The following is a 26,773-nucleotide window of genomic DNA, read 5'->3' as shown; positions in this document are numbered from 1 at the left end:
CATAATAATCACAGTACCAGTAGTAACTGATTACCAGTAATAATCATGAACAGCATATAGGTAGTTATGCTGCTTATACGTTCATCAAGATGCTCCTGTAATTAGTAACTAGGTGACATAGCACTTCCTGAGATATTGAGATTGTGAACAGATTTATACAATGGTAACAAAATAAAAAGAGGCAGATTGTTGGTAATCTTAATTAGTTAAAATACTGTTAACACAAGCTGACTTGCCAAACACTGGATTTGATTATTGCAAGGCTGCACTATTCCTGTTAAATGGCATGAACCATAATTTTTAAGCTTATACATTTTCCTGTTGTCCTGTTTCCATAAATAGAAGACACAGCTGAAAAGCTGAACTACGGGAAAATCCACCACATTTGTTTTCCTTGGATAAAGTGTAAATTCAAATTGGTAAAGGAGTTACTTTTATAATGATTAACAAATACTTTAACAGGATCTCTTTTCACTTTCACTTGGGCTGACAGTGAGAATAAGATGCCTGGTGGCTTTTATAAGCAAAGTAGAGCATCTATGACAGTGGTGGCGAACCTATGGCACATGTGCCACAGTGGGTTGTTTGTGTCATTGAAAGCTCTACAAGGTTCGTCACCACCAGTCTATGACTTGGCAAGTGCTGTGCTAATTTACACATCTTATCTTCCTTTTAAATCCACTTGCAAATTCTTAAGGTAGCAGATTATATCTCCATTTTACAAATGAGAAACCTAAAGCTTGGATATTTCAAACAACTTGTCCAAGGTCACTGAGATAAAATTTGGTAGAGTCAAGCTTAGAACACACAACATCTGATCTCCAAAGTACCCCCTACTGACTGATTTTGTAAGCAGTGCTTAAGTTCATTATATAAAATAAAAGTGCTACACTTTTGGAGTTTCATTTTTCTGACACCAGTCCTGTTTTTTTAAGATGTGATCACCAGAAATTGTCCATTTTCTTTTGTAAGTTGAATTACACTGAGATGGCTCAGAGACCTGAACGCGGCGCTTGCTCGCATGCACACTGGCACCTCTGAAGAGCTTGCTGCTGCTTCCCTGTAGTGTCAGCGCTGACCTAGCCACTCCGTGGGCCACTGCCCCACAGGTTCTGCAGTGACTTCTGTGAAGAAGCCGCCCCTTAGGGGTCTGGGGGACGCAGGTGTTGTAGCACACAGCTTTGGGGCATTGGCCCTTGCGTCCTGACGCCGGCTACCCAAGAGCACATCAAGAGCACGCTGTCTTGCCTGTCTAGGATTTTTACCACAAATAATGGTTTCCTTTATAGCAGAAGTTAGTATTTGTAGAAGCTGTCAGGTCAAAATATTTAACTACTTTGACTTTTCTTGTTTTTGTTTTTGGGGTTCTCTGCATATATATACACACAAACTTACACACACACACACACACACATCCTGTTAACTGAGAGAATTTTTAAACTCTAAATAAAACAACATTAAGTTTATGGTTTTTTAGAAATTAGCTTTTATTTAGCAACTAGTGGTTACACTGTGCAAATATTGTAATGACTTTTCTGATTTCTGAAATGACAAAATGTCAAATGAAAAGCTGATGTTCTGAGTGTACTAACATTTCATTTTAAACTGGTCTTCACAGACTGAATAAAGACCTGCAGTCGAAAAGAAAAAAAAAATAAGTGCTAAATCCTTATTTGAAATTTGTTGTTTAGAGTTGCATTTACCCTACTGTCAAATGAAAATAACCTGCACCTTATTATAGACATTGCCATCCATGCGAAATCAGTCATGTCAATACAATACAAAAAGCTTTTTCAGGGGCCGGGGATTTAGCTCAGTGGTTCCATTGCCTGCCTCACAAGCACAAGGTCCCGAGTTCAATCCCTGGTACAAAAAAAAAAAGAATTGTCTTTATTCTCAATTTTTGCTCTGTGAACAATAGCCCAATATAGCCATCAGCAGATGCTGCTTTGACACTGTCACATGTACATGGCTATAGTGCAAATAGCATACTGAGAGTTGGGAATCTGGATGAAAACCTGTCATCTGAGGTTTGTTTACTGGATAGTTCTTATTTATGTCAGGTTCTGTGCTTGACACTGGGCATGTACTACTTTCCCTTTGGTCTCCCAATCCTGGGAGGTGGCCACACTCATCATCCTCAATTTACAAAGCATGAAACTGAGGCTTAGAGTATGTGAGTAGCAGAGGGAGGACTTGAGTCCAAGTTTGGTGCTAAAATCGACATTGCTGACCACTGCAATTGTTAGGGAGCTTCGTGGCATCAAGGAGGTCATAAAATCTGTACCTCCCATGACATTTAACTGAACTCTTTACTTTTTTCACTGAGTAGAGAAGTGAGGCAATGAGCTATATGAAAGGATATAGCAGTTTTTAAGGAAGATGTGGTTCTTGTCCTAGTCTGTGACAGACAGTACGCCACACTCAGAGAGGGGTACCAATCTCAGAATGTGGAAGGTTTCTGTTTCTAGGTCCTACCTGTGGCATTCTTTCTCTTGCATGATACAGGAACTCAATAAATCCCAATAAAACCAGATTCTTGATTGTGATGAGTCAGACATAAAGCTCAAGAGGACAACAGAAACCAAATAGTAAGGGCCTCGGAAGTTAATATTTTGAACTTGAGCCTAAAGATGGTGGTGTATGTTGGACAGCATTGCTGAAGAGCACATACATAGGGGATTTTGTAGAGAACAGATGTGAGGGGAGCAATCCAGGATACAAATTAGGAAGCCATTTTAGTATCTTAAATAAGAGTTGGTGGAGGCAGGACCCAAGACAACCAGGGTAAAGAAATGAAGCCTTTTCTGATATTTAGGAGATTATGTTGCCAAACTTTGATTAAAAAAAAAAAAAACCTCTAACCAGTTAAGTACTGAAGATTGAACTCAGGACCTTGTGCTTGTGAGGCAGGCGCTGGCACCACTGAGCTATATCCTCAGCCCTGGTTAGACTTTGATAGGGGTGAAGACAAGAAAGGAAGAATGATGGATAAGGCTCAGATTTTTGGCCAGGTTAGACAAAGGATGGAAAGATGGACTATAACTGCCCAGAACCCAGCAGGTCTGAACACAAATTCGCGTGGATGTGAGACTTTGTATCAAGTAGCTAACCTTGGACACTTCATTTTTATGGAAGTTAAAGAACAAGTCCTACCTCACAGTGTTATAGCCAGGATCAGGTGAGATAAACACATGTAAAATTTCTGTATGGCACCTGCTTACACTGGGTGTCACATGTCACTGTTAGGTTGAGGGCCACTCTCAATGTTACGGCCCAGTGAGATAAGGAGAGTTGAGGAAGATGGCAGTGGAGGAAGGGAACTAGCAATAGCTGTCAAGTGCATGTACTAAGGTGGTAGAGAGCAGGTAGGGTTAATATCCACTGCTACTGACCAACTCACTCCACATCTGGCACTGCTCAGAGTACTCTGCATTTAGTTCCCATACTGACCCTATCCTGTCTTCTGGAAGGTAAGCTCTGTTTCACATGCATTCAATACAATGATTCCAAAGGGTCATCCCAACTGTGATGTTCAGCAGGAAGAGGAAAATTGACAATGATCTGGCATTCAAGACCTTATTAAGGCTGGAGATTCAGATTTGGGATTTCCAGCAGTTGAAGCCACAGGAGGCAATGAGGTTATCCAGGACAGGTGGACAGAGTAAGTCTTAAAGACCACAAGTACTGCAGACACTGGTGGAAATTAATGAGCCTTCAAATGAGGATGAGATGAGCAGTCAGAGAGATAGAAGGGCAGGAAAAGGGAGGCACATGCAAGCAGAGTGAAGAGGAGGTTTCAACAATAAGTCAGTGGTACCAAGTGATTCAGGAATGTTAAGTAAGATAGGGCCAAGGAGCACCCCCTGAATTTAGAACATGGTGATCACATGGAGTGACCGCTGGCAGTAAGCTAAGGACAGGAGGAAGGCGCAGACTGTGAGTACAATATGGCAGAGACCTTCCTCAGTGGTTTTAGTTGTGAAGGGAGGGAGGTGGTAAATTTGCAAGGTTGGTATTCTTTTTAACAGATGAAAGACACACATGCTTATCTGACCCTGGGATAAACAAGCTAGGAGAAAGGGACAGGGTAGAAAAAAAATAGGAATAGGCTGAGAATCTCTGATGGACAAAGGGCTTTGAGAAGGCAGAAGATGGTAGAATAGGGCTCAGGGTAAGGGCTTTACTACAGATTGAATCCTGACTTCTGCACAACCATGGAAGAGTTTCTTAACCTTTCTAATCCTCAGTTTCCTCACCAGAATACAGACTCAAAAATAATCCTGGTTCTCCCTAGGTGACAGGTGCCAATGAGAGTACATATGTGCTGTGAATAAGCTGTCAGTCCTACAGGTGGGTGTGGTTACTGAGAAAGGCAATCAGGAGCTCTGCCCTTGGGACAGGAAAGGAGGAGGAAAGGGTGTTGTAAAGTAGACTTGGGATGTCAGGGTGTTGTTCTCTTAGGCTTCTGTATTCTGCCAGGTCAGAAACAAGGTCCTCTGCTACAAGCAAAGAGACAGATAGTGTTGCAGGGATTGGGGACATTCTTTGTAATAGGTGAAAGGGCTGTGGCCAAGAGAACCACTAAAGAAAATGAGAAGAAAAGCCAACTAGGCATGATTCAGGCTTTGAGACCACTAATTTACAGAGGCACAGATCTTTGTGCTGACATGCTTTTCTCTTGTAGCACTAAGCTGAGATGCCTGACACTGACTCAGGAAAGATGCAGCTCAGTGCCTCCAGAACTGGGACTCTGGTAGGTGACAAATAAAAGGACCACTTGAGGATTCAAGAAGGGCATGGTTCGATATTGGTATGAGGAATTGATTAGGTACTGAATAAGGAACTACATGAGAACAGAACAAGGCTTAAAAGAGAGAGCAGAAAATCAAAGAAGGCTCCAAGATGAAGCGAGTACTACCTTAGTAACCAGGTTGCAGGATGAGTTACCCATAAAGAATAGCCCAAGATAACAGCAGCACTTAGGAAGGAAAAGACATTGGAGGAAATATCTGGAAGGGGAGTGACAACAGTAAGGAAAGGCAAAGAGCGGGACAGGTAGATGCCACAGGTGAGCAGTGTTGGCCAGGGCAGAGGAGAGGATGGTCCGGGCCCAGCATGTAGATCTAAGGGCCTCTGACCCCCGACACTTCTGCAGGGAGGTGTTTTCAGCTTAGAATGTTTGATTAGAGTGGAGAAAGAAATGCTTGGATCAATGGCAGCTGTCAACCCCACAGGCTGGAGGCCACAGCTTTGGGGAGGATCTATGGAAATGTGAAGTGCTAAATCAAAAAATCAGAGAGACCCATTTTAATTCTTAATGAAGAGCTGTGATTTCACTTGTGACCTATTTCTAAACACAGACTGGCTGTTTTCTATTGAAAGCCTTTGATAAATAATGATTGCCACCCCCCACCCCACCCCTGCCATGAGTAGCAATTTAAAAACAAACCAACCAAAAAACCATAAAGTTGTGCAGTTTTAAAGGAAAGCCACAAACAACATGAGAGTCATAATTACAAAGTTAGGGCTGGTATTTCAAATGAAGTGATGTGAGCTGTTGCTAATAACCACATAACTTCTGTTAAGTATTACATATCTACTAATTATACTTTTAAACTAATTTCTCCCATACCCCATGATAACTATTTACATAGCAAGCCACAATAGATTATAAAATATAAATGGGAGTGTGTCAGTATCAAGTAAACTATATTAACTGTAATTGTATTTGAAAGCAGCTTCATTTAAAATAAGTACAATTCACTATTTTACTTTACTAGAATTATCATGGCTCCAAATGCTAATTTCCCAAATATTATAATTAAAAGGAAAACCACAAAAGGATGTTATTTTTGCAGCTGTTTTTAGCATTTTAAAATGACATCTGAAAGTACACATACTGTGTTAGATCCAATAGAAAAGCATAGCACATGGCCTATTTTTATCAGAAATAATTTCTTTTCATTAAGAGACATCTAGCAGTTTTCAGTATAACTGCACATCTTGAAATTTACATTTCTGTTATTATGAACAATGCAAAAAGCAAAGGGGTGGGAATTTCTCAGCTCATACCACTGCACTGAAAGTGAGATTGATTAAAATAAAACTTAAATGAGTTGAAAGGATAAATAGTTCCACCTTTATGTTATCCTTATGGTGATTGGCTGAGTGCCTCGGATGCCATTTCACTTCCTAAAAGCAGGAAGACAGCTAGCCAAGTTCACCAGCACTTGTTGCGGCTGCTGTAGTGGGGTGGATAAGGAGTGTGACAGAATCTAGCCACATGTCTGCATGTCCCACACACCTTTACCTAACTCCTGGGGCATACAGGGCAGGATTCTGGGAGAAGAGAACTATCACTTATAGGACAGTAAGTCCTAAATGAGAGCAAACAGGACACATGTAGACCACACAGAAGGTGACATGCCAACAAAGGCACACCTTCTCTGGCAGGAGATGGCAGAGGAGGCCTGTGCAGATGGTATGAGAGAAGGCCATGTGGAGGAGATGGAGGCTACACCAAGGTTTGCAAGGGACAGAGTGAGGACAGGCACAGGATACTGGCTGGGGGCAGAGTTAGTGAAAAAATGACAGAGAAGGACGACAAATGGGAGATACACACAGAGCCAAGATGACCCCCATCTGTCTACTGTTTCTATTAAACAAAGACATGTGGTGAGGCATGAAAAGTGGGAAGCTGGACCATTAGCTGAACGTCACAGGTCAACTGACCCTCTTGGGACCCCTTCCTGACAGGACGCTCTTCTACCCTATCCTGGCTCTGGTCATGACACTCAGAAGTGAGGGTCCCCTTACTCACCAATGCACTTGTTCACCATGCCATGAGTGTGCCTGCTGCCATTGTAGGCACTGTAGATTCACAACAGAGCCAAATCCCTGCCCTTATAAACCTTCTATCCAGCATGGGGAGCAGGTAACTAATAAAGGCTGAATATGTCATTATAACAATTGCTATGGAAGTGAACAAAACCAGGGAAGAAGGTGGAGAGAAGGAGACATCAAGGAGAGAGCTACACCAAGGAAAGGAAAAGCTAGCGGACATGTCTGGTGCCATCATGAGGGCGGAACCAGGCAACGATCAGGAGACTCCGCACATGGCTCACTGTGAACCCTGCAAGACCAGCATGCAAGGAGTGGAGGAAACCAGGGTGGGGGCCAAAGGAGAGCAATTGGGCCCCAGAGGGCCCTTGCATTAGGGCTCTCGAAGGAAAGAGACTCCTCCACACCATGGCTGACTGTGTAAACTGAGGGCCTTCTGCAAGGCACATAGTAGGTATTCAACTAATGACTGGCTTGGGGAGCACTCAGAAGACAGTGATGGGAGCTTCAGAGCCAGAAACCCACCCCAAGGAGTCACAGTAGATCAGGTAGGGAGAAGTTGGTGCCAGACAACACAGGCCTCTCTCTGGTTTAAGAAACAGTTTGGGGCACTCCTCGGACATTTTTCAGAAGAATTCACTGCAGCAAATTTAGGGACATGGGTGAGCAAAACAGTCTGACACCATGACTGCTCTGACACTGCTATCAGCCACATCTATCCCCACAGCAGAGAGCAGAGCGCCTACAGTAAAGTTCACTTAGGAACCAGTTCCCAAAATGCACACCTGGGACAAGTTCCCAAATCATTGACTATTATTGCACAATATGGTTCACAACATGAAATTCTGTAACATGAATGCACCCATGATTCATGAACTTTCATTGTTGAAAATGCACATAGTAGACCATTCTTTAGAAAAGTTGGGTGGGGTCTACACTGGGAAACCCAAGAAGAGGTTAGTTAAGAAAGGCAAAGAAAAGCTGTGTGCATTTGGAGGCAGAAGAAAAAGAGCAAAGGAGGGAAGGAAGTCTCCAGATCCAGAAGATAAGATGCTCCACAACTCCTGTGAAGTGACGATGCATGACAGGTATGAAGAGCTTCACAAGTCTGTTTTGCACCTTTGTAAGCCTTTGGTACAGCATGCGGAAAGACGCAGCTAACACCCCTAACCAGGCACTTCTGAAATGTGGCTTCTGTAGCGCCGAAGGGACTGCTGACAGTCTGGGCACATCCTGTGTTCAGAGAACTGCTCCACCGCAGCTCGCCAGTCATGCCTTTACTTTTCCAGGCTCCAACTTCATGGTTTCTCTCCCTGGTATCTCTCTCCTCACTGTGTCCCATGTTGCTTTAATATAAGCAGCAACTGCTACCAAATAAAGAATTTTGGCTGTCAGGCTGGGATATAGCTTCATGGCAGAGTGCTGGCCTAACATGCACCAGGCTCGGGGTTCCATCCCCAGCATTATCAGAAACAAAACAATAGAATCTGAGGTGTGAATCTGACTCACAAAATAGCAAAGTGGGCAAAGATTTAGACAAGATAATTTACCGCAATGTTATCAACAATTTAAACGAGAGAAAAAAAAGCAAAATAGTTTGCAGGGTCCTTAATTATTAGGCAAAAGTAAACCCTGAATGTCAATTGGCCAGGATGTTTGTTTACTATTCTGAGTGTCACTTGGGCAGGTATCATTTCAACCAGTCGATTCTTTTATATATATATATATATATATATATATATATATATATATATATATGTTTATTGGTACATTTTAGGCATAAAATACATTTACATTTATCATTGGGTGTTTGTACAAGAACATGATGTATCTTAGTTCTTATTTTTTGTCCCATTACCTGTGCACCCTTCACCCCCTCCACCCTTCCCTATTTACACAGACTTTGATTCCATATTTTTTTCTTTCTCATAATTTTTCCTTTCCCTTCTTCCCATTCCCCTTCCCCTTCTGCCATCCCCAAACCCTTGGGCCTTTTCCTATTTCAAATTATCAATTATTCATTTTAATCATTTTCATGCACTGAATAAATTTGATAAAATTATTGTTTTCATATTTCCTGTTACATTATCTCATAAAATTAACGAAAAAATATGTAATTTTTGGTCATCCTGAATTGAAAAAATTGTAGTGGTAAGTGGTTAAATTGAGATATAAACATAGAATGATCACGTTCAATGGCCTCAGAAAAAGCTCACAATAGAATGTTAATAGAAAAACAGAAGAGAGAATTGTATTATCCAGTGTCCCCTCAAAGTTTTAAATACTCTATTATGATATAAGATCATATCTGACACACAATTGCACTCTGTATACTGTATGTACTTTAAAAATAGAAGCAAATATACCAATGTAAACCAATGATTATTTCTTGGTGGAAGGATTATGAACATTTGTGATTACTTATTCATTTCTGAGTGTGTTACTTTTTTACAATAAGCATGTCACTTTATAATGAAAAAAACTACTTGAATTTTTAAAATCTACTCTAATTGTAGCAACTGTTTTACTTTTGATTTGCTTTCGTCAACCTCTAGTTCATTTCTATTGATTTCCAACAATGATGGCAATTAACTTTAAAATATCTAAGACAAGAGGGGCTGCTGCTACTGATTGAACATTTGATGTCACGTAAGTTGGGAAATAGCTACTCAAGCTTAAAAGTGCTATATGGGCTTTGATCAAAGAAGAGACAGAAGTGCCTCATCAGGGAACAATTCACAATACACATATTCTGACAAAACTTTTTCCTCAAACACCTAATTAGAGCTGGGGACACAGAGTAGAGAAAATAAGACCCTCTCACATACTGCCAAATACAGAGACCAACAGTAGACATACAGTTGCACCAACAAACACACTTAACACTGCCAAGGAGATGAAATCTGGCTTGAGGAAGAGACATTTAAACTGGTATCTTGGAGGCCACACAGATTTTACTACGTGACAAGCTGGTGGATACCTGGACAAGTGTTCCAAGATATGGGAACCAAAGATGCAACCTGGGAGCAGGAAGGGACCAGTACAACTGGAACCCCTGACACAATCAGCATTCCTCTAATCAGGGAAAATAACCTGCAACAAAGAGCTAGCAGCATGGGATCAAGTTAATGCTAAACCATGCTATAGTGTAGGGCTTGAAGGTAACCTGCTCTCTTCTACTCTTGACCATAACAATCACTCATCATTTCATTAGGACAAGTCTTGTATGCTCAGTTGACCTTAACTATTTGGCTGTAGACCGTACAATTACAAAAGGAGAGAAGCACACAGCCCACTACTCAGACAAGGCAAATGAAAATAACCAGTCAAGATAAATTGTTCTTTGATTTCAACAGCTCCTCTTTCTGCCTACTTTGGAAACAGAAAACATATAGAACTCATCATTTAAAATGGCTCACAGTGGAATAATACTCAAGGACAAGAAAGCAAAAGCCAAGTCTGCCATTAACACTAATCTTGGTTAATGGAGAAAGTAACCCACTTCTTTCTGTTGCTTTCATCACAAGTTTCCTAAGACTGTGCATCTTAACAAGCTATTTAAGCCAATCTATAGCAATTGTAAAGTTAGTATATGGTCCATAAAACAGCAAGACAACTGAGACCAAAATCCGAAGAAACAAGCACTGAAGCAAACTAAACTAAAAATAAATAAATAAATAAACAAACAAACAAACAGAGACAAACACAGTAAATAACCACGGAAAACATAGGCTAACTACCAAATTACCAGCAACATAAATATTGCCAACAACATGTATAAAACTTCCATGCTCAAGGTCAGCAAGGGAAAAACCGGGTAAGACAATTTACAAAGTGGGAGGAAGTGAGCAAAATGAGAGCTAAGCATAGCTAGAGGAGCCATGCTTATAAGAGAAAGTGCCCTTTCCTCCCAGATCATGCAATGGGGACCATGACTTCATCTGAAGGTGAAAGTTTCACTGTCCACAAGTTCTCCAGCTACAACCAGGATCTACTGCTGAAGGCCCTTCCACATTGCTGTGAAGGGGGAAAGTGAATTCCTCTTGATTACATTTATTAAATGCCTATTAAGCACCAGGTACTCTGCTGGGCCCTGAGTGAGTAACAAACTGGGTTGTGCATCTGCTTTCTGAGCTAACAGACATCTACAGTGAAGCTAAGTCTCAAAACAACAAAGGATGAAGGATATAACCATCACAGAGCCTCCCTACTTTCTCCCTAATGTGATGTACTTCTCCTTTCAGCTTAGTGAAGGGAGGGAGGAGGGAGGAGGGAGGAGGGAGGTAATAAGGAAGAACTAGGGGAAAGGTGGGACACAGGAGGGAGAACAAAGCTTCTTTCTTCTTACATAAGCATTGTTAGCTACCATCATGGTGCCTTTAGCTTTTTTAAATCTGAATTCTAGAATTCTGACCACAATCTAGTTCCTTCTGGTGCTGCATTCTGGAATCCAGTCATATTTTGAATGAGAAAGCACTGGGAAGGCTGGAGCTCACCCCATACAGAGTTCTTAGTAGAGCACAGAAGAACTGGGTGATTAATGGATCCTTGGTGACAGCCAGGGTGCCCAGGGCTTGCTTTTCAAGAGCCACTACTGCAGCAACTCTCCATCCTAGTTCCTGGGAACATAGCCTAGAATTGCACCCAGGAGGGTGTACTTATACTGATAAATTCAACAATTCAAGGTCCCTTTGCAGTTCCATGCATCTCTCATACAGGATCAGTGGGAATGGTGGTGATATGTACCAATACTAAATGGAGAATAATTTGTGAATATGCATTAAGAACTTAAAATTGTGTATCTCTGACCTAGAAATTCTATCTTTACTCTTTTCTCCCCTGAGGAAATCACCAAAGAAAGATTTAACTACAAATCTCTTCACCCCAATAGCTTGTGAAAAGTAAAAACGAGGTTTAAAAAATGCCTATCAATAGAAGATAAGTTCAATAGTCTATGGAGTATCAACACAATGGAATATCACACTGACCACAGTATGACATAGAAAAAATAGTTATGAAAAGAAAAAAAATTAAGTGCAAAAACTCCTTACAAGTCCAATATGAGCCCATCAAAAAAAGAGGGAATATATGAATACAAATTATCTATCTATATATATATATGTGTATATGCAGATAAAGACAGGGACAGGAAAGAGAGACAAGTAGAACAGACAGAGGTAAAGGTTATAATATATAGGAACATATTACACTGCAGTAATTTCTTTGTTTATTGTGATTTTTATATTTCCTATGATGAGAACATTAAATTACACAATACTCTCTCATCTCTCCTCCTCGCTTGACCAGTGATGACTTTGGACCATCTTCTTCCATGGCCACTGAAGTTTGTGGTGGCCCTAAAGCCAACCAAAGCCTACCCCCAGAACCTCCCTCAGTGGATGGTTCTCAGAAAGTGGCTCACAAAATACAGGTCTGATCTTGTCTTCTGACAGCGTTTTAGTTTAACTGGTTTTGAAACCAGGGTGTTCCTTCTCTTCACAATCTAATGATTCACATTTATCCATTTAAATAGGCTCACCACTGGTTAATGCTTAAATGAGGCTAATGTGCCAATAAAAAATTCTTTTATTTTCAAGACTGAAATGAACTTGGAAAGTATCTAATTTTGCTTCGAGCACTTTCAAGAAGCTGTGAAAGCTTCCACATCCTGCCAAGTTAGCTGCCTGTTTGCAGTCTCCTTGCAAGGCAGAGAAGCCAAGCAGTAGGCTTGCTTCTCCTTCAAGATGCTGCACCAGCTGAGGAGGAATGTTTCTCCTGCAGGGAGTTATCTGCTAGCTGGCAAAGACCCCGGCTGGGCACTCCTCCAAAGTGGAGCTCATTCCCAGAGGAAGCCACCAGGCTGCTCGGCCCTATCCAAAAATTCTCTGGCACTAAGTACCACGCATGTGTGTGTACAAATCAGTTTCCAGGGAGTCTGAGATGCAGACCAGCAGTAAGTTCCAAAACTACATTAGAAATGATGTACCCAACTTTATACGCCTAGTTGATGCATAAAACATTCTTGAGTAGCAAGCACTTGCTTTTTAAAACTCCAAATCATACTGTAATTCAGGTTTTTTCAACACCTGGGCTACTGGAAAATTGGTGAGTTGCCTGTTAGGCAAAGTCAGAATTGGCTGCTTTGAGGTACACTGGATCTTCTTGGTTACAATTATTTGCTAACTAGCTATAATTCTTTTGTAGAGCTCTGTTTTGGACGAAACAATACTAAGTAGTAAATTTCTGGACTATTGTAAAAAAAAATACTCAGCTCTATATGCAATAAAAGAAACAGAGACAAACATTAATCTGAAATGTGGAGAGCGGTGTTAGCTGTGGAGAGCGGTGTTAGCCATAGAGGATCCATGTTTAATCTTACCCTCCATAATATAGAGCAAGGAGACTATGTCATGAGGAACCACGTACTTGCCGAATTAGATTGCCCTGGAACGTGATGAACGTTCTGTAAGCCCGAGAAACAAGAAAGCCCATGAGGGTGGGGAATTCCCAAAGAACTGGTAAACAACGAAGCAGGAGTTTTGGATAAAGGTCATGGTTAATGACCTAACTCACTGAGTGTATAAAAGAGAGGTGAAAATAAACTTGCTTGCTCGGTCTTGGGAGCCCTCCCGACTCTATCTCTGTGTCTTTCTTTAAGGCTCGGTCTTTGTGGGCCCTCCCGTCTCTCTGTTTCTTCTTTCTCAATCCTCACGTCCCCACTCAGGTCTTGTTCGACAGGTTGCGGCCGGACCGAGACACTGAAATCATTAAGAAACCCCCAAACATGTAGGAAGCACTCACAAAGACCATGATGTCTAGATACTTAAACAGTGCACATGACCCATTTGAAGCAAGAGGCACCTGCAGACCTATAAGCAGACATCCTATGTATGAGAGCACATTGGCTGGCTGAAAACTACACCTCAGTGAGTGTTTAAGTGCCCAACACATGCAAGTTTCTATGTACAAGATTCAAAGATGGGTACAGTGTTATCCCTGACTTCAAGAAGTATACATCAATTAAATATGCCAGGATCAATGAGATTTGTTCAGAGAGAGCCATGATAAAGCTATGCATGAATGCCTGCCCGAGAATAATGAGGAAGCATTTAGCTTAAACTGAACATGCATGGAAAGCCTCCTGAGGACCTAATTCCTATACCGAGGTCAGAGTATGAGGACTTGCCAAAGGAAGAAGGTGAGCTTCATGGATGGTTTTATAGATGCAGAAACCTGGGGAGAAGTGCGAAAGGTGTTCTATCCACCTAAACTGAAGGGTCAAGTTTAAGGTGGAAAGTGATAGTGGTTCATGTCAGAGAACAATGTAATGAAAGATCATGCTGGGGCTTGGAAGTCACCCCACAGGTACTGACAGTACAGACCAGACACTGGGAAAAGAAAGAGGTCACTACGAAGGGCTAAGGAAGTATAATTTGCTCCACCTCGGGTTTAGACTAGAAGCGGAATCCAGGGGCAGGTCCTTCCTACTTGTTCTTCCACAGTGACGGGGGCAAAATTCTCATGGTGAAAAGTTCCCATAGATTTGCTTGGGATAAGGCAAGGAACAGCAAGAAGAGAGCAGGCAGGACATTCCCACGTGGAGCCAATCTGAGAGAAAAGAATTCCCAGGGGATAGAGTGGGCCATGACTGCCAGCAAAGGACAGGAAACCGGCGGTGCTCAGGAGCTTGATGCAAAAAAGGGAGAGAGCTGTGTAAACTCACCAAGGTGCCTGAGCCTCGGTCTGTCTAAATCACTCAGCCACAGCAGGGTTGGATAAAGGACAAGCCCTTGAACCTCAGCTGTAGGAATGAAGTAACTGTGGCAGAGCTGTGCACATCAATTTTATTAGTGGGGAACTGCCTTCATCCTGAAAGATAAGGAAGAATGTTTTTGACAGGCCCCATGAACCCTGACTTTTCCCTCAGGGTGTCTGACACAGTACTCAAATGCACACAACGAGGTGGAAATTCCAGGCTTAGGGCCCAGTCTTCCAAGGTTGTTCTCATTATCCTCCCCCCCTCTTGACAACCTATTCCTCCTCCTCCTCCTCCATATTTGTGTTTTGGCTGAATAGCACTCACCATTCAACCAATTACTGAAGACAGAAACTGGAAGTCAATATCCTTTCTCCTTGGTGACATTCCATAGCCAGTTAATAATCCAGGACACACAACTTCCAGCCTTGATTATCTCTACAGCTCCCCTTTCTAGATTTTCTCTAGCACTGCCTCAGTTCCAGCTGTCCCCTCTAGAGTCCTTGCTGTGACTTCTCCAGGGATCTCATTATGCACCATCAGAAGGACGCCTTTTAGTGCAAAATGATCATGCTGCTCCTTGGCTATTAATACTTTCTGATCTCCTACCGCTATCTGGCTTTTAAGACACACTGAATGAGTTTCTTGAAATCAATCCACATTAGATGTTCACTCATCATTTATTTATTAGACTTGTTGAGGGAATTTTAAGATATATTTTTCAAAACTGGACATTCTTGAGAAAACAGAAGAAAAAAGAGTGAAGAAAAACTCAAATAAGATGCCACCTCACATTTATTAGGAGGGCTACTAGGAAAAACCAGTGAATTTCAAGTGTTGGAGTGGATGTGGAGAAATGCGGGCTCCTTGTGCATTGTTAGTGAGAATGTAAAATTATACAATAGAAAATAGTATGGCAGTCCTTGAAAAATTACAAAGAGAACTACAATATGATCAAGCAAATTCTTTCTAGTTTATATATTCAGAAGAAATCAAATCAAAGCCTCAATGAGATATCTGCACATCCATGTTCACAGCAGCATTAGCCCAAAGATGGAAAAACTTGTGCCCAACAACAGACGAATAGATCAACAAAATGAGATATAAACATATGATAGATCATTATTCAACCATAAGTGAAGGAGATTCTGATACTTCAATGTTAATAAGCCTTGAAGACAGTATGCCAAGTGAAATAAGCCATTCACAGAAAGACACACACTGTATGATTCCACCTATTCAAGGTACCTATGATAATCAAATTCATGGAGACAAAAAGAAAAATAATGGTTGTCAGGAGCTGAGGATCAGAAGGGAATGGGAAATTACTAATGGGTAGAGTTTCATTTTACAAGATGAGAAGTACTCTAAAGATCAGCTGGTTGCACAGCAATGTCAATGCATGCAACACTACTGTACACTTAAAAATGGTTAAAATAGTAATTTTTGTATTAAGTTAATCTTACTACAACTATTAAAAAAACAGTGAAGAAATTAGTTGCCACATACTTATTAGCATATAGAAAAATTCTGTTGTTTTGGACCATATATTTTAATCACAAATTTTGGTACCAGGGATTGAACTTGGGACCTTGAGCTTGCGAGGCAAGTGGTGGAACCACTGAGCTAAATCCCCAGCCCATTAATCACAAATTTTGAACACGCTTTAAAACAAGCTGACCAGAACTCATCAAAATGTTACGCATACACAATATTATGTATGTGCCCGAGGGTGCTGAGCTGCAATCTCTCTTCTACTTCTAATCCACCCTGCCTAGATCCAAAGTTGTATCTCCCCTAGGAGCAGCTCTTTTATCAAAGCAAACTGCAAGTACCAGTGCTTAACTTTCAGAGCTCTATCCAGCCAAGACTCAGCCTGCAGAGTCCTCTTATCTCTTCCTAACCCTCAGCATGACTCTATCCTTCAAGCTTTCATCTGGTTTGCTCATGCAATTTCCTTTCCCCACTGGATTGCCTCTCCAGTCTGCCTCTCCTACTTGCACAGTGCAGTCATTTGTGGATACTGGAGAGAATTCATCAGCAGAACTGAGGGGAGTGATTTCAGGTCCCTGAAGCGTGGGTGTTCAGAGCCAAGACCAGTTAGCATTCTTTCAGTCACTCTAAGTAAGGTATTAGTAATATCCGTATGCCCGCACCCATGAGCAAGAAAGCACCAGACCACAGGCTTCAGCACATCTTTTACTTAAGGTCCCATGTAACCTGCCATGCCCTCTGCACCACCCTTCTCTGAACAAGGGCTCTAGTTATTCATCATGAGCTGTTGCTACTCTAAGTGAATGATCCATACTAGACAGAAAGTGAGGAAGATGTTAGGATAGGGGAAAATGCCTATCTCTATGCAGTTGAGGACAAATGGGCTCCTGTGAAATTAGGCTTATTATAGATTCCATGACGCGGCTGGAGGTGAGCTGCATGTTGATAAAGATTCCTCCTACAAACCTAAGACTTCTGGCTTCTCGGTACCCCACACATCATGGCATGCTTACCCAAAGAGGCCCTTGCACCAGAAAGAGAATTCCTTTCTAGGGACTTCACCTTGCCCCACCCCTGCCCCCTGACCTCCCAGAGAACTGGCTCCTCATGCCACAGTTCTGAGTGCACACAGGCCTTGGGCCCTCTCCCAAGCTTTCTATAGTCTGTACCTGACACTTAACAGAATGGTCGCGCATAGCAGAGCCTCAATAAACACACACTGCTCTGCCTAATTACCTCAGTTTTACATTTCCATCTTAAGAAACAAGCACACACTTGGGTCTAAAAGCTTAATATCTCAATTTAAACAATTATTAAGCTAGGACCCAAGTATTCAACATATTTCTTTCAATGTTCTTCCAGTTTATTGCATGTTATTTAATTTAGGCTGAGGGTATTTATACCCATAACATAACATAAAATGATAATCAACATGAGTATAGCTTTAATTTTGCTTCATTTTACCCAGTTGCTGCAGTCGACAACTTCTCATAAATCAGGCTAAGAAATTTTTTCCAATTATATTTTAATTCATGGGTAATCATTTCTCTCCAGCAGGTGGCAAGTTGAGGGGGGGCAGGAAGCCAGGGAGAAAGAAGGTATGATGAACTATTAAATGATTTTTACTTGAATTTGTACCAACAAGCACTGCAGGCATAGCAGGGACAAAACTGTGTCTGCTAACATAAGCCAGGTGAACAGGATGTGTGATGTTCATGTTGGAAGCAACCAGAGCCACTTCCTCAGCCAACTGCAATTTAGTCTAAAACAGATCACTCCTCACTTGGATTCTCTGATTGCCTCTGCCTAATTCTCCATTTCATCATGAGGCTGTCCTTCTAACTTTTGTTTAGGACTCCTAAACACGACCTTGAGATTGTTCAAATAAATGCACTGTCATTTGGGACTATACCTATGTTCCAAAAATGCATTCCTTTGAATATCATGTCTTGTTCCAATATTTGGAACACACACACTTAGAGAAATTAATTTTAAAAAATCTTTCCCCAAAGGACCCATATGTTTTGCTACAATTTCTTTTTTCTTTTTTTTTTTGGTACCGGGGATTGAACTTGGGTCTTTGTGCCTGCACGGCAGGCGGCGAAACCACTGAGCTAAATCCCTGGCCCAAAATTTCATTCTTAAATCCATTTGCTAAGTTTTTATTAACCACATTATATGACTGACACTTTAAAATATAGAAATGAATAAAATGAGGTCCCTGACTTCAAACGACTTCCAAGCTAAAAGGAAGCAGAATTCTCACCCAACTGCCAGCTCAGTCCTGTGCTTGATGACCACCGCCCTCTCAGGAAAGGGAACACCTTCTGCCCCTGCTCTTTAAACCCTTGACTCCACCTTGCTCTGTCTCTGTGGCTAAAACCCAGATCCCAGCCACCACTCTCTTTCCCTAGGCCTACACCAATAGCTGTCTGAGCAGCCTCCCGCTTCTATGCTGCTGTCTCCACAGGCCACACACCCCACTTTCTAAACACTCTCCTGACTGAAGCCTTTCCATAGCTTCCCAGACTTCAGTGGCCCACAGGGTGCAGCAGCTGGCCCTGCACTGCCCCAACCCCGCGTCCTCCCACTGTTCTACCTTCCACCCACTCTGACCCACTTTCTACCTCCCATTCTGATGCAGCAACACTTGCCCTGCCCTCTGTCTGGAGCACATCCCTCTCCATTCTCCCCTTTCAGCTTTAAGAACATTGCCTTCACTCCACTCAAGTCTCAGATCAAGTGTCACCTCCTCAAGAAGCCTTCCCTGAACTTTCCATTGAGTACTGACCCCAAGACTTCCTATTTCATTCCACTTTCAGGATTTATTCTTCAATTACTTGCTGATTACTTCTCTCCTCCAATGAGCATGTAAACTGACCTTGCCAGTATCATCCGAAATTATGTCCCAGGCTTAGAACTGTGTCTGTTTCACAGCAGGCTCAGAAAGGATTTGCTGACAGATGAATGTTCCTTACAAAGAGGAATCAAATAAGGATGGCAGCAATGCAGCAGTGTACTGTGCAAAGGGACATTTATTTTTGATCAAGGGGAGGAGTTAGGAAAAGCTTCCAGAGAGGAGACTGCTTTAGGGTTCCTTGGCAGCAAGGCACAAATGTACCCCATGATCTGAACCTTGCAGAGGAAAATTCCCAGAGGCATAGGCGAGTCTAGGTCTGTCTGAGCCTTGAAAACAGTACCTGGAGTGGCCAGAGCACCTGGGGGGATGTGCTCAGAGAAGAACACAGATAGCACAGGATGGAACTTATGGCTGAGACCACAGAAAGTCATCGAAATGTTCTGAGGCTGAAACCAGTGCACTCTGACCTGCTCTTCATAAACACCAAAAAGAGATTATGAACTCAAACAATAAAAAATAGAATCGCTTTTAAGAGGACTGCATATTCTCCTGTATCTGGAGGAGAAAAAAAAGGACTTCAATTCTGTGTATCTGTAAATGTAAAAGAAGGGGGAGCTTGAAGTTACTGACTCTATGTCTCAGGCGAAAGGCTGAGTGAAGATTACTTTTTGGATTTCAAAGCATTAACAGCCACATCACATTTGCAAATGGTTCCAGATTAAACAGAAAAGTGGAAGCTGGATTCAGGATAAGCTGGGTTCCAGGCTGGGAGACAAAGTCAAGCACTTTTCACACTGCAGAACAATTTGATCAGACAGCTTCACACAGGATGAGGTGAAACTGACCCTGGAGATCTGTATTTTACCTTATATTAAACAACAGGACCAAAGGAATGACTTATCTTTAGTCACCACAAAAGGCAGCTGTTAAAACCATGGTAAGGAATCAAGGACCCCATCAAACATGCTTTCTGAAGTACTGATCACTCCATTCCTTCTAGAGGAGTCTCACCTCTCAGGGTTCTTACTGAGCACAACAGTCCTCAACCCCACATAGCAAAATGGAAAGGCTGACTGTAAAGGCAAAAGCAGGCACAAGGGAGAACTGCTTTGCCTGCAGAAGTCACAGTCTTGGAGCTGGACCAACTGGGACCTGGGCTTCAACCTGCAGCCTGTCAACTGTGGAGCCCAGATACAAGGCCCTTCCCAAGGAACGAGCAATTCTCTGCAGGTCCCAGCTTTTCACAACCCAGAGTCCTGGTGGGGCTGAGCTGAGGGAACACTGGGCTCAAAGACTGTGGGAGATGCCTAGTCAGAATGCCCAGGTTGTGCAATGGCCCTGATTAGAGTGAGTCAAGGAATAAAGTGGCCAAAGCAGAGTCACATAGACCTGGACATGCACTACAGCTCCAACCACAACACTGGGAGAATGAATGTGCACACCTTTCCCTCAAAATAAAAGAGAGTAGAGTTGTGGAGAGATCTAGGGAGAAAGGATGCAGGAGTATAGCAAGATACTCAGCACAGCACCCTGCACACAGCAACCACTAAACACGGTAAACATAGCAGCACCAGAAGATCTTGTCTTGCTCTGTTTTAGCCACTTATGTGGCTTTATTATTTTATGTGCAATCCTCTTGGCAAGAAAGACAAAATTAGTCAACCTCACAAAACTGGAAAGGACTCCTCAAGTCCTCTGTCCAGCTCCCTGTTACCAGGCATTTTCCTAATCATTGCCACCTCCTGAAGCCATGGAGGACTTGAGCAGTTAAGGTGACCACTCAAGGTCATCCAGCTACTAAGCTGGTTAAAACACTGTCATTTGTGTCCTCAGCAGTCCCTGTGGTGTTTGTTTGAAAGTAGTTTATTTCAAAGTAGTGAAGACAATTTCCTAGGCAATATGTTGGAGACTCTAAGAATCAAGGCTATCTCTGTTCTTAAAAATAATTTATAAAATGAGATAAAAGTGTATCAGCCAAAGGGATCATGCACCAAGAAATCAAAGTGCCAACTCTAAAATATTAGACAGTTAGGAAAATGATAAGGAAGCTTGTTACAACCATTGCTAATGCTTACTATGTTAAGCAAAAAAAAAAAAATCAAAAAGGTAATCCCATTTATGTTGTGATTTTAACAGTAAAATTATGTAGTATATATACAGCAAGGGCTGGAAAGGAACTAGGAAAATGACTATAGCTGATGTGCTAATGAAGTTGTATTTTTATCCAGTGACTATAACAGAGTTGGCACAATAAACACTATGACAGCAACAATCACAGGGAAAGAGTACAGCTGTTAACTCACCCGGGGTTGTACAACATGACTGCAGACAGGTTCTCACAGGACTTTGAGAGGTCGGTCATGGACAAGCTGAAGGAGGACAGAAGGCCACTCTAAGAGCAGACACAGGGCAGAGCAGTTACCATGGTGGGTAAGAGAAGGCCAGCGCCCTGGACTCTCTGTCTTCAGTTTTCGAGGGACAACAAGACATATGCACTCCCATTCATGCCCAGAGCAATGGGTCTATCTGAGGACAGCAGCTCAGGGACCATCAAGGCCCTGCATGTCTCACAATCAAACCCAGAATGTGAAGCACACAGGGCCTTGGCAGTCTACCACTGGGGAAACTCACCAGGTCCCCAACCCTACAGCAGGGCACATGCAGGTACAGTAGAGGAGGAGCCACAGCATCTTTGAGAGCCCCACTCTCCAGCAGGCAGCAGTCCCTGCCATCAGTGGTGCTCACTCACACCAACTGAGCAACAAAGACAAGGAGGGAGAGGAGGGAGACCAAAATTTAAGGGCTTGACCCACTGGGCTTCCACTGAGACCTCTTGGCAAACAGGTTTTCCTCCCTCTGAAACCAGAAAGGACCCTGCAGGGTGGCTCTATGCTGGGACAGAAAAGCAGCTTCAGTGGCCAGGCCAGCAGCTCTAGAGAATACTGGGGCTTGGAGCTCTGTCCACACTTCTATGTAAGTGCTGTTAACCTGAGGCAGCCTCTGAAGCCGGTTGAGTGGAGAGGCTGAGAAAATGGGTGGTTAGGGTAAAGGCTCCCCACTTTCTGGGCTCAAGTACGTTAGGGGGAGTCTGTCTTCATCTAGTTTCTAAGTTATCCATGACATGGGTGTGACAACAGTAGTTGTGCAGATAAGCAGCAGAATATATCCAGAATGTGAGCATAGTTCCAGCTCATACAAATGTTAGCTGTGGGTTTTACTGACTTTGTCAGTTTGAGGACCAGTCAAGATACCCTAGGCAGATGTCTTCCCCTCTGACATCTTCCCTTCTTTCTCTGGTTCTTGGCCCACCTCCCTCCTTGTATACCTTTTGGATGGCCCCATCCCAACACACTGAGTTGATCCCAATTGTCCTAACTCAGCCCTACTCTGCTTCACATCCCAGTGAAAAATTCAATTTACTGTGGCTGATTTTGCCCTGCTTGCTCTGGGCCCTACTCTCTTGCTCTCCTACTTCATCAGTCAATCACCTGCCAGCAAACTAATTGCCTACATCATGCAGCCCAGACAGCTACCTCTCCAGAGGTCCGTACCCGAGGACACCAGGCTGCTGGAACCACCAGGGCCACCAACATCCCTACTACAGACTGGAAGCTCACTCCTGGAGATGGTAGGCCCTTACCTTCCTCTTCTCCCTGAGCTTGGCAGCTTCCTTTGGGTGATTAAAACGAAACATATTGGTTCTTCCCAAGAGTATCACAGCACCTGAGAACACAAAAGCAGCAATGAATTATGGTATGGTCAGCTGACAATACCAAAGCATGATGGAATTCTACAGTTGACATGAAATTTCCAGTGTATTATAAAATAATAAGGAAAAGCTTTAGTCTCCAAAGTCTGCTTACATAAGCTCAATTTTAAACCTGTGAATACTTTTATTTTTACAGCTGGATGTCATAATACTCATGATAACATAGGTAGAAGTGAAGAATCTAAGCCTTGCAGCCTATTATGAGATTCAAAGCTTAATATACAGGTAATTCAACTTTCGATTGCTTGGAAGGAGAAAGAAACAGTTCTCTAGAGAGATCTAACATCAAGCAAGCATATGGTTACAAATTTAATAAATGTTTAATGCTGATAAAAGTAGAAATCTCAAAGAAAAGTGCATTCAAAAAGGAAACATATGAAATTGGAAGAGTTCAGGTAACTATTACTAACATGACCCTTAGAGTTTCACCAGAAAGAAACTGTCTACAGGCATGGTTTATTTTTCAAGGAAATGCACTAACTAATCTCATCAAAATTCCATTAAAATTTAGATGACCACAGTAGACAATGAAAGGCTCCTTTGGTTTGACTAGACATTTAAGAAAGGCTTCTTATTCAGAAAACAACTGTACAGAAAGCAAAAGAATTCAAGGCAAATACCCAAGGATAACAAAGTCAAGGGCCTGCATGGCAAGGAGGAGTGGGGGGATTTCAGTTTGATTCAGCAAATAAACCTCTTCTCAACTCAAATGTGCCTCAAACTCACACAGGAGCCCTGGAGGGTGGCAAGCTGCCTGTTACCGGAGGTAAGAGAAGCAATGCTGCAGAACTGATCTGTTATCCTATACAGTCCTATCCACCTGATTGGCTGTAACACCTCTGGGAAAATCCCCATGTTCGGTCTTTGCCTAGAAAAACATAGTACAATGACTGATCACGTGTGTACCGCTTTAGTGACAGTGCAAGATGTAACAGCTGGACACAGACTTGTGCAATGAGGAATGTGGCTGGGTCTGGCTAGGTAGCCAGAGGACAGAGATGTGCTCTGTGGGGGAAGGGCATGGAGAGGCTGGGGCTCAGACAGGAGGATGGCCTGCTGTGCCTGGGGCAGGGGAGAGTCAAGTACAGGGTATCCAAATAATAGCAAGGAGTGACACTGAAAAGATGTAACTGAAACAGACAGTGTGGATCAGGACAGCAGTGTAAAGAGTTTTGACCAGAGGTCACAAATTGATGGATAGCAATAAAACTCACCTAGACATGTTTTCCACGTCCCATATAAAATCAGCTGCCAACAGTTAAAAACCTAGTGATTTCACACACAACTCTGGATTTCTCTCTAGTATTTCTCGACAAATGTGAAGATGGAGTATCAGTAGATATCTGCTGCCACTTGGCCCAAGTCCTCAGGCTGCTGATCTCTGCCTTCTGTGGACAAGGCCCATGACTCCTGGCTGACCAGTCATCAGCCTCTTGTCTCAGGGACACCTGCACTGGGACCCTGCAGGTAATATCCTAAACCCAGGCACACATTTCTGAGCTTCGGCCAGGACATCCCTTGCCTACCAGTGTAGTATCTCAAATGTCTCAGAGGATTTTCATATGCAGCGTGGTTAGACCCTAACTAGCCCAGATCATCACCAGAGAGAGCAGTTGAAGTCTGGTTTTAGTGCTTATCATTATCTAGCAGAAAATGGAGCCAATCTGAAAAGCAGAAGATAGATTCAGGAGACCTAGACTATCCATTCACCTATCTGCTTATCACTGTCACGTACAATAGCATTTGTATATTTTCCAAATATGGGAAGGCTCCATTACTATAATTAAGAAAGATGTTTCCAATGCTTTTTACAAGAAAGACTCAGAGCTATGTGCCTCCCTGAAAGTCAAAAGTTAAGCAGCCATGTCTAGGATATATGTATATTTGATGCTCTTAAAGTTATATTAGAGATTAATAAGGCAACTGAATCTCAGGTGTTAATTATATCTTATCCAATTCTTTTTTTTTCTGTTAATCAAATGCCTGGGGGGCTGGGGATTTAGCTCACTGGTTCTGCCGCCTGCCTCGAAAGCACAAGGTTCCAAGTTCGATCCCCAGTACCCAAAAAAAAAAAAAAAAACCCTAACAAATGCCTGGCCATGCAAGTTGAAAATTGCTAAAATATGTTAATAGAAAAAGACTAGTATTTCAGAGATATATTTCAAGTCATATTAAATCACTGAAAATAATCTTGTCACCCATGGTATTTGCTTAAAATACACATTAACACAAACCCTTTAAAGAATTAAAGAAGAAAGCAAAATTATCCATGACAATTCATTATTTTCATCTAAGTAATGTGTGTCAACTGGCTGGCATGTGAAGGGGCTGTATTAAGCAAGGTTTCTATCCCTTTCCTCTACTAGACCTTTCAACCAACAATGAATTTTAAAATTTGCTTCATTTTTACACAATGTTACTGTTCATTCATTTATTCAGCAAAACCTTAATGAATGCTTACTGAACACTAGCCACTGTGAGGACACAGAGTTGAAGGAACCAGACACAGTATGCGGTTTTCTTTGTGAAGCTTAAAGTGAGAATAGGACAGAGGGGTAAATAATCAAATAGTCAGAGTAATCGGATGAACATTGTTATGACTTGTGTCTAGATGCTCCCACAAAGCCTCATGTAGTCATGGGGGAAGCTTGTTTAGAGGTGGCTGGATCTAGAGCGAGTGATGCTGGGATTAAGGGTGTGTAATTACTAAACCCCTCCACTACCTATTGCTTTGGCACCTCCCTAATCCCAGTAGCCTACATACAATTTAAAATGGGCAGAAAGATGCTGTTAAGGTCCCTTCCTTGTTGCTTTGCTACCTTTGGCCAGCCATGAACTGTTTCTGCTCTGTAGTTTCTGTCTTCTATGACACCCTGCTTTAGAACTACCCAATTATAGACTGAAACCTCTACAAACTGTGAGCTAAATAAACTTTTCCTGCTTTACCTTTGGGTGTCACATATTTTGTCTCTGCAAGGAGAAAAGTAACTAAGACAAACACAAAAGCTGCAACTGAAGGAAAGAGCCACACTCTAGGGAAGCATTCCCCAAGGGAACCAGTGCTTTAGACAAGCTCTGAGGATGAGTGGGGAGAAAGGTACGTGTGAAGGTCCAGTGTCAAGAAAGAGAGATGATGATGACAAGTGATTGGAAGACAGCCATGTGGCCAGAAGAGGAAATAAGGAATCTTATTTCACAAGATAAGGCTTGACAGAAACACCAAATCACCCCAAATCTTTCAGGATATGGTAAAGCATCTTGTGTTTCATCTAGTTGCAATCAGAAAACTCTGCAATAGCACAACATGATTGGTTTCAGAAATATCATTCTCTTGGGCTAGGGATTTAGCTTAACGGTGCCTTGCCTGCCTCACAAGCACAAGGACCTGAGTTCATCCCCAGTACGAGAAAAAAAAAATATCAGTCTCTCAACTGACTGAAGAATGACGAAAGAGGAGTACAAGTAGAAGCAGAGAGACAATGTAGGGGCTAACACAGCAGTCCAGGTCAAAGAGGATGATGCTTAAGGATAGACAGAAGGATAGGGAAGGAGAAAGCAAACAGGCCCGGAAGCTACTTAAGAGACAAAATCCACTGGATTCAATGATAGCTAGACACAGAGAAGAGAAGGGATGTAAGACATCTCCTGTGTACTGCATTACCAGCTGTGTAACCACACAGACTTGAACACTGGAAAAGTACCAAGATTGGGGTAGGGGAGAAATAATAAGTTTGATTTTAAATGAATTTGAGATGCCTTTAGCAAATAAAGCTAAGGGCCCAAGGCTCTAAGAAAAAACACCTGGGATATCTACTTACCTACCTGATAACTGTGTATGCATGTATGTGTTTATATAAGCACATACATACACGTACAAAGATATTAAAAAAAATATGCTATTTCTTTCTATATATTTCAAAGCTCTAATAGAGCCACAAACATGAGAATATCACCAGAGGAGAGAAGAGAGAGGCAGAAGGGAAGAGGACTTAAGACTAGTCACCTGGAGGAATGCTGGCCTTTAATGCCAAGAAGAAAAGGGAGAACTTGC

General features: G+C 42.2%; 1 protein-coding gene across 14 annotated transcripts in view; it reads right to left on the bottom strand.

The window, feature by feature from the left end:
• The window catches only part of LOC101707293 (kinesin-like protein KIF16B), a 333,418-nt gene that overhangs the window by 160,084 nt on the left and 146,561 nt on the right, over nt 1–26,773 (bottom strand). For all 14 annotated transcript variants that reach the window (XR_015442054.1, XM_087189045.1, XM_021255092.2 and 11 more), the window contains exons 16-17: nt 22,594–22,676; nt 21,257–21,345 (exon numbers count right to left, since the gene is read on the bottom strand). Coding sequence is in view for 13 of the 14 variants with exons in the window: in XM_087189045.1 (XP_087045171.1) it covers nt 21,257–21,345; nt 22,594–22,676 (172 nt within the window). In the remaining variant the exon portion in view is untranslated. The remainder of the gene's footprint in view (nt 1–21,256; nt 21,346–22,593; nt 22,677–26,773) is intronic.

Source organism: Heterocephalus glaber, unplaced genomic scaffold (genome assembly GCF_053883595.1).
Source record: "Heterocephalus glaber isolate CG9 unplaced genomic scaffold, H.glaber_assembly_v1.0 deba00001532, whole genome shotgun sequence".
Lineage (NCBI taxonomy): Eukaryota > Metazoa > Chordata > Mammalia > Rodentia > Bathyergidae > Heterocephalus > Heterocephalus glaber.
The sequence above is the reverse complement of the archived record's forward strand: the minus strand, read 5'-3'. Positions and strand labels throughout refer to the sequence as shown.